The sequence below is a fragment of the Corvus moneduloides genome, chromosome 2 (assembly GCF_009650955.1).
Source record: "Corvus moneduloides isolate bCorMon1 chromosome 2, bCorMon1.pri, whole genome shotgun sequence".
In the NCBI taxonomy this organism is placed as follows: Eukaryota; Metazoa; Chordata; class Aves; order Passeriformes; family Corvidae; genus Corvus; species Corvus moneduloides.
In genome coordinates, this window is record NC_045477.1 from 25,132,946 (window position 1) to 25,141,327 (window position 8,382).

Sequence of the window (8,382 nt, forward strand, 5' to 3'; positions counted from 1 at the left end):
TCCACTCAATAGTCTGATGAACTGAATGCTAATTGATAATAGTCTTAACAATTATAAGGGTAATCAAAACTGAAAATTATTCTGTACATTACCAATTACTAGAAATGATCCAAATTAATAAAAAACCTGAAGTTCCTGAGAGCACAGTAGCACTTCTAGGTGATTATGAGAAGGGGTCCAGATCCAAACACACTCCCCTGCACCCCTGAATTTTAAGGGCATTCAAACCAAGTAAGTGATATTCTTTTGGAGCCTTTTAGCTTTACTAATTACCAGCTCTTACAGAAAGGTGTATCCTCCAGAGAGAATGCCTAAATATTGTGAGATGTCCCAGCTTTCTATAAATAGAGATATACTGTGATTACGGCTGGAATTAATTCAAGAATCTTCAGTTGCAAGATGAGTAATGAACGGGACTGACATTTATTGGTCGTAATTTAAGAGACTGTAAGTACATCCTGGCCTCCCTTTTGAGACATAAATGCCAACCAACCCTGGTTGGCAGGTTCAGGACATTCTGTCTTGGGCCAACAATACAGCTGGAGCACAGCCTGCCACCCAACAGTGGCATTAGAAGCCAAGGGACAAGCCTGGAAGGAGCATGAACCATCAGGAAAGCAGGAAGGCTGACATTAGTTTGTACTGCATTGCTTTTGTTGCATAGCCTTCCCAGCTGCCAGTGGGGCTGGGCAACCTTCTACCTACGCCAACAGCAAGGTGAGAGGTGAAGATGCACCACTTTGCTGTCTCTGTCTAGGGATGCTCATTTGTAGCAGCTACAACTCCTGCCCAAGTGGAGAACTGGAGCAGATACAAAAGCAACTGGAGCACAAAGAAGGAACCCAATTTTCCTTCGGATACCAGTGCCAGGAAGGGTGAAGGGAGCCAGACCCTGGCAGTAGTGGCTGATGCTGCCAGCAGGAGTCCCCAAGAAACACAGCATAACAGAGGGCTGGGACCCAGCTAGGGGAGAGAAGGAGTGGCAGGAGGACTGCATGGTCAAGGGAGCAGGGGGAAGTCAAGGAGCAGAACAGATGGGGAGAAGGGACAGCATGAGTAACAGGTGGAGACAGCAGGATCAGTGTAACTCCAAGAGCACAAATTCCTTTTGCTGTATTAAAAACAAATCACTATTTTCATTACACTATTCCTTCACCCCATACACATCTCGTAGGCTGGATCACTGTGCTGGTCAGGGAGGAGCTACCACTCTGGTGAATAGTGGGGAGAAAACTAAGTTGTAGCCCTACTCTCAGGCTCTGATCCATTATAATAAAGCCTGCGTCTGGGAAAAAAAATCAATGGTTTGTGTTAAAGGAACTCAAGGGGCTAATAAACATCCTAGCACTGCAGGAGTGACTGAGGATGGATAAAGCAGAGCTTTGCCTGTCTAAAGCATCTCTCACTTGAGGGCTTCTGAATCCCTTTTTTTTTTCCCCACACTAATTGTTTAGTTTCCAAATTAAAGAAGCATCTTGCAGAGATGGCCATAACAGTCAGAGAATGTACACTTAGATCAAGTCAGAAAGCAGGTTAATAGCCCTGCCAGAAAGAGAAACCAGCTCTCCTTAAACCAATTCCTATATACTGTCCTGTGGTGCTCACAACCATGAAAAGCCATCGAGTTTTACACACACACTCAGCAGGTGATAGAGAGAGCCCTAAGGAAATATAAACACCTTCTCCACATGAGGCCATCAGAGCTCTGAGGTTACATGTCCCCTCCTGGTGTGCTCAGGAGGATCTTGGAATTATAGATTAAATGAACATGGATGGATTCCAGACTTTGATTTTGGACTTCAGATGTTGAAAGGTGTTTCATCTGGATACCTGCTCTGGTACTCCCACAGCAAGATATTCTACCAGCAAGCATTTGTACCTTCCACCACACCTTTCTGGATCACCAACCTCCTCTTATCAACCCGACATTCCTCTGTGTAGAGCTACAGGGTTATGATTGTTTCTTTACAACACTGATTACTGGGATTTCAAAACTTAGATGCAGACAGGTAAGGACTGCTGCCAAATCTACCTATGAGACTTGTCAGATTCACAGCAAACAGGGGAAGCACACAGTGACTTCCAAAGGGCATCAAAAAAGAAACCTGCCATCAAAAGGTTTCTCATCCTCAGGTGTCTTTAGCCTGGCACTGTCATCAGAGTTATTGTTCATTCTGAAATCCAAATAAAGCCCTCCCAGTATAGGGAGGAAGCACAAAACAACAAAGTAATCACAAGTCATTTATGTTCAGGAAAAGGACAATGGGAGAGTTGTACAGAAGGAAGGAGGCATGGGCCAGCAGTGCATGCACTGAGCAAATGGCAGTCAGCAATGCACCACCAGCCTTCCACAGCCATGCAGAGGCCTCCGTTTATAGAGCATGGTGCTAATAACACTAAGGTTGTGGGTTCAATCCTACAGGGACTATTCACTTAAAAGTTGGACTCAGTGGTCTTTGTGGGTCCCTTCCAACTCAGAATATTCTGTGATTCTGGTGCTTTTGTTTCAAATTATCTCAGCCAAAAGCAGAGGCAACCTTCAGGCTATAGCTGCTGTTTTACCGGTTAATGCACCGATCCCTCAGCAGATACGTGTCTGCTTGCTAGAGATCAGGCAGAACCCACTTCTGCAACATGTCCTCTGCTGTGGACAGCACATGGAGCACACGAGTCACTATGAGGAGCACATGCCTCACAGCACAAGCCCAGCAAATCCAAGCAGGAATACGCACCCTTTGTTTGCATCATGCAAGACTATCAGCCTGCCTTCATCTTGCAAGGGGCAATGGGCCTGGTTCACCTGGTTCACCTGCCCAAGGAGGCATTGCAACTTGGCAGCTGCCAGCAGTGAGAAATTCCTGCTCTCTGGGAAATGAGGAGAGGGAAATATAATGTCTGTGCAGGACGGGTACTAGATCCTGGGATGGCATCACGGAACCCGAATCAGATAATATTCTGAATTGAAAGGGATCCACAAGGATCATCAAGTCCAGCTCTTAAGTGAATGGACCACCCAGGGATTGATCCCACAACCTTGGTGGTAACAGCACCATGCTCTAACCAACTGAGCTAATCTCAGGGTCCAGGACAGCTGGCCTGAAATTAGAGTGAATTTGAGGTGAAAACTCTTTGCACTTTCTCCTTGTAGCCAGTCAAAGCCACATGACAAAAGGAGGAGTCCCTCTCATCTTCATCCCCAAGTGATGCCCACCCTCTCAGCATGGCATGGGCAGAGTCTGTGAGCTACAGCTCACTTCCTTACCCTGAGGCAGGAACAGCTCTGAGATCATTCAGGCAGCCCCAGCACTGGGCCAGGACAAGTCCTCAGATAATACATGTTGGTTCCTTGGGCTGCACACGTGTCCCCAGCCTGGCATGGTCACACAGAAGATTCACTGCAGCCCTCTAGACAGGGATGCTTCTGTATACCAGCAGGTACTGCCTGACTGGTTTTTGCTGGGACTTCAATTCAGGAGCAAGCGGCTACAGACAATTTGGATCCACAGACCGGTTTCTTTCCCACTAAGCACTACGGCTGTCCTTCTCCCACTGGAATCTCTGCCTGCAATTAGTTCCCTAGGAGGGGGGGCTTGTCTGTGCCATTAAGAACATTACATGATCTAGGAGAAATCAATGTCTCTAATAGTTAGCAAAGGCAGTGGAGGACAGGGTGATGGGAGGGATGTTTCTCTGGAGATACCCTGCTCAGTAGAAATCTCAGGGGTATTGCCCCAGGAAGAGAAATAGTAAGGACCTGGAGTAATTAAACTTCCATGGCACAATTGTTTACTGGAAGAAGCAGAGAAGCTGCTCAGTGTCTCTCAGAAAGGCAGAGGCAGTGGCTAGACTCTCCCTTGGTGCACACGAAGTGCCTCTGCCCTGAAGTCAGTAGTCTGTGGTGATTTACACCATGCTGGCAAGTGGTGGGAGGAGAGGTGTGGCTCCTTTAAAATACCCCTTTTCCTCTGTCCACGGCAGTGTTTAAAGGTAAGACCACGCCTTGCAAGTTTTGAAGCATCTGAATTGTGCAGTATAATTAAGTTATTCTAAATGAAGCCTGAGACATTTTAATATCCTGAGGCAAGAAAACCTTAACTCTGCATGCATCTTCCTCTCTCTCTTTTTCTCCATTTCCTCCTTCTTGTACACCTCTGCAGTTCCTGGAATGACAAGCCACTTCGCCGGCTGGCTGTAATTGCTAGAACTGTTCCCTAATGCTTTTGCCTTTTCCAATTGCATTAAACTGCATCTTTAGAGGTACAGCCCTGTTTATTCATGCTGCTCGTGTGGAAGGGGGAAGAAATGCAGACTGCTTCTTCTCCCCTCTCCCTCCTTTGATTTGCTGGGTGTGGCAGGTTTAAACCTTTGCAGCCGCTGGCTCTCTGGCGCTGGGGTGAGGAGGAGAAGACGGAATGGGAGGGAAGCCATCGTCTATGGCTGGTGATGAATGAGACTCATCTCACCCACAAGTGGGAAACCTGCTTGCGGGTTATTGTTTAATCACTCATGCAATCCAATACCGAGCACATACCCCCATAACGTCCATCTGTTCTAGAATGCAGTGCATGCAACACTTGCATTTCTAGCCACCTATCTCACTGCCCAGCCCTGCGTGTTACTGACTGCATCTCTCAGTGGCAGTAAGGGTTGAGTTCAGTTTTTCAGATATAGCTCGACCCAGCCTTTCAGTTATACTACCTTTCAGCTGAATATTTTGTGGGCTCAGATTCAGAGCTGCAGTCAGCTGTAGGCAGAAATGACAACACTTAGCTATCTACATCTCTCATGGGCGGGCACAGTCAGTCAGTCAAATACTTCTCTTCACACTGGCATCGCACCCACAAGAAAGAATAATCTGCAAGGTATGAGTGTGTGAACATATTTGTGTCTGAGGGGTGGGAGGACAGACACACACAGGCACACCTAGACACAAATGTGAAGAGATTTCTTCCACGCCCAAGCCTGTAATTTCAACGTTTTGCTCTTTAGCTGCCAGAAAGGTGGGACACCAGGGACTTCCCCTGAAAAATAATTTGAGGAGAGCTGTTTTTATTTTGGGAAGAAAACTCCTGCCAGTGCTGAAAAACCCATTCCGTCTTTTTCTCTCTGTGAAGAGTCTGGGTGGGGACAGAGGAAGAGCACAAGCTGAAAACTGAGGTCTTTTTCTTCTCCCAATCAGAGCTTTCTCTGGTGTATCATCAGCTTTCCCGAGCAAGCTGCTGTGTTGCCAGTTTGGCAATTGCGGTGTGTATTCAGGTACAGGGGCAGCAGCTGGGCTCCGAGCCCAGCAATACCCACGAATACGCTCGGGCAGACACAATCGGGTTGTGTGGCTGCGTGAGGCTCAGGAAAGCATGTGCAGCGAGCGCACGGTGTGCCCGTGCGTATCCGTGTAGTACGGACGCGAGGGCGCGCAGAGCGGGGCTGCGAGCTGCTCGTGCACGCGCAAAGGGGTGTGTACCATGCGGTGGATTCGTGTGGGAGCGGGGACAGAGGGCTCTGTGCGAGCAAGGTACCCGCATGCCACGCATCGCTAAACACCACAGAATACACAACGACAGGAGTAAACCCAGACGGATGTAAAGAGCAGGTACATCAGAATGTCATTCGGGAGCTTTAATGCCCAACCCGCGACGGTATGGGCAGAATGATCCCTCTTCCCCAGTAGCTCTCTTCGGACTCCAAAGAACCCCAGAGCGCCTACTTTATTTTAAAATTTGCAGTGCACCTCCACCCACTGCTCTGTCACTTTGCCTCCGTCTGCCTTTCTTCTCCTCCTCTGCTCTTTTCATCCCGTATTTGCCACCAGAACGTGCTCTGCTGTCTGACTGCAATGTGTTCCCCCCTCCCCAGCCTTCACCCCCTCCTTCCAGATTTTAGTGAGCATATCATTAATTGCACAGCATTTGAAAAACCTGCATGAGGAAAAACACAGGATGACGCAGGGTCTCTTTCTATCCCAATCACTTGGCCCTCCCCATTATTCTACAAATTTCTCCTTCGTTTGCTAACACACACATCCCCATTCAGAAACACACTTTAACCTGAATCTTCTTTCAACACTGTGCTGTAGTTACTCACATCAGCGTGTGAACAGAATACTGCAGTGCTACGTTGTAAAAGACACAGAAATGTATGCATATATAAAGAAAGTAACCAGAATGGTGCTGTGCCTAAAGACTGAGTTTTGTGCTCAGAACAAGGACCAGAGCTCCTACAAATCCGTAATTCTTGGAAGTTTCTATAATGTCTTACAAAGATATCTAGGGTCAGTTCCTGCCTCAAAGTTCCAACTGCATAAATCCAGCATCCTCCCGAGGAAGTCCAAGAGATTCAGCCAAAACAGGCTTTCTTAATCAGGAGCAGGTTTGGGCTTTCACACAAAATAAAAGGGGGAAGGGTGAGGGGGAAATGATCTAAGTAGCTTTTTTTTCCTAATTTCATTATCATTTTGGACACAAAAATTCTGACACTGAACACTAGCCACCACCCAAACCTTCTCATCATCCCAATTCCCTTATAGCAAAAGCCGGGCGGTACCAGGAAAGAAAATGAACGGGTTTCCAACAGGTTCACACCGTGAGCTTCTCTTATCCCACCCGAGTTCGGAGCTAACAGAGGCGTGGTCCTCTGTCTCTTTACCAGCTGGTGCACAGTTGTCTAACTGGTTGTACTATGAAGGGTATTGCAAAGAGGGTGACTCTCCCCCTCCTTAGGCTAATGCTTTTGTTATTAATTAATTGGATTTTTCACTATAGAATAGGTTAAAAAAAAATTCCTTCAGGTTAATTCTTGCTCAGGTTGTTGTAACACAAAAAAATGAATACACCTGTCCTCCGAGCCACCTCACAGCACAGGCACATAAAGCATCTCCCATTCATCAGAAACGGGAGCAATTGAGAGCGTTCTGCCCAGGGATCAAGGCTCACTGGGCATCCGTTCTTTTTTGGCATAAGATGAAGAATTGCTTCCTTTATCTCCAAGGTAGAGCCAGATCTCATCACATTTCCTGCCAGCCGCAACACTCCCCTCCACCTCTCCCCCCCCCCCCCGCCCCATCCACACCCTCAGAACCACAGACAGAAAATCCTAGGCAATATAACTGCCCCTATTTAAAAAAAAAAAAAAAAAATAAGAAGAAGAAGAATAGAGGGGGGATTCTGGTAGCTCCCCCAAATGTACATGTAGGCCACCCCCCTTCCCCACATCACCAGCCCCGTAAAGGCAAAACAGTCACGTTGCAGGGTGTGAAAAGAACCTTCAGTCGCAAGATGCTAAAGAATTGCAAAAGAGACGTCTGCTGAAAGCAGCTGAAATTTCCTCCCCTTACCCCAGCCCCTACCCCAGCCCCTCACACACTCAGGCAGACACGCACCCCACGGACACCCAGCAGCCTGGGAGAATTCTTAACAGAAAGAAATATAAAAATCTTAAGCTCTACCTGTTTTGTTCTTCTCATACAGCACAGCATGATCGTATTGTCCCCTTCCTTCCTTCTTCTTCCTTCCTTCTCCTCTCTCCTTTTCCTCTTCTCTCTCTTATCTCTCCCCCCCACCCTCTCCACTCCCTCCCTCCCTCCCTCTCTCCCTCTCTCTCTCGCTCACACACACATACACACACGAGCACACGCGCACACACACACACACCAGGGCAGTTAGCAGCAACTGGAAGGTCCACAGCTATTGCTCATCACACATGCACACGCTGCCTCTCCCTGCCTCCCTCCCTACCCTTCCCAGAATTGTTCACCAGCTCTCCCTGACTCGTCACCTCCCCACCCCACCCCCACACCGGCAGCCACCCCCACCCCCCCCAAGTCCCTCGCCAGCCTCATGAATAATTAAAATTTTCAATCTGGACCCAATTACCCAACGACTTTCCCACTGTACAGAGGCGACAGGGGAGAGGGGACACTGCGGGCTGCGGAGGGGTGGGGTGGGCTGGGGTATGTCTGGGAGGCACCGGGCGGCTGGGGAGCCCCCAGCCCTATTCCCACGGGAGCAGCCGAAGCCCCCGGCCACGGCCAGGAGTGGGATTTATGCGCGAAGAGAGCGTGGGGTGGGGTGGGCACGGAGGGGAGAAGAGGGAATGGAGGTACTGCCACGGCAGGCGGTATATTCACGGACAGGTGAAGTACCGTAGGTGGGAGCTGCGAGCTAAACGGGAGCTGGTAAATATGTTAAAATGGCTGTTGGAAACCCCTCTGCCCAGCACACTCGCAAACATATATGCACGTGCTGCCTTCCCTGTATGTGCAGGCATAAACCCTGAATAGTGATGTCCTGCAGCACGGAACGGAACAACTTTCTCCCTTGTTCCCTCAGTCCATCCCACAGACCTTCCACAGGCACAGAAAATGATACTCCTGCGATACTTTCTTCT

At 48.4% G+C, this 8,382-nt stretch overlaps 1 protein-coding gene across 1 annotated transcript in view; it reads right to left on the reverse strand.

The window, feature by feature from the left end:
* GAP43 (growth associated protein 43) overlaps positions 1-7,744 on the reverse strand; it is a 53,268-nt gene extending 45,524 nt beyond the window's left edge. The window contains exon 1 of the mRNA XM_032098513.1: positions 7,442-7,744. Coding sequence (XP_031954404.1) covers positions 7,442-7,471 — 30 coding nt within the window. The 5' untranslated portion in view covers positions 7,472-7,744. The remainder of the gene's footprint in view (positions 1-7,441) is intronic.
* Between the last annotated feature and the right edge of the window lie 638 nt (positions 7,745-8,382).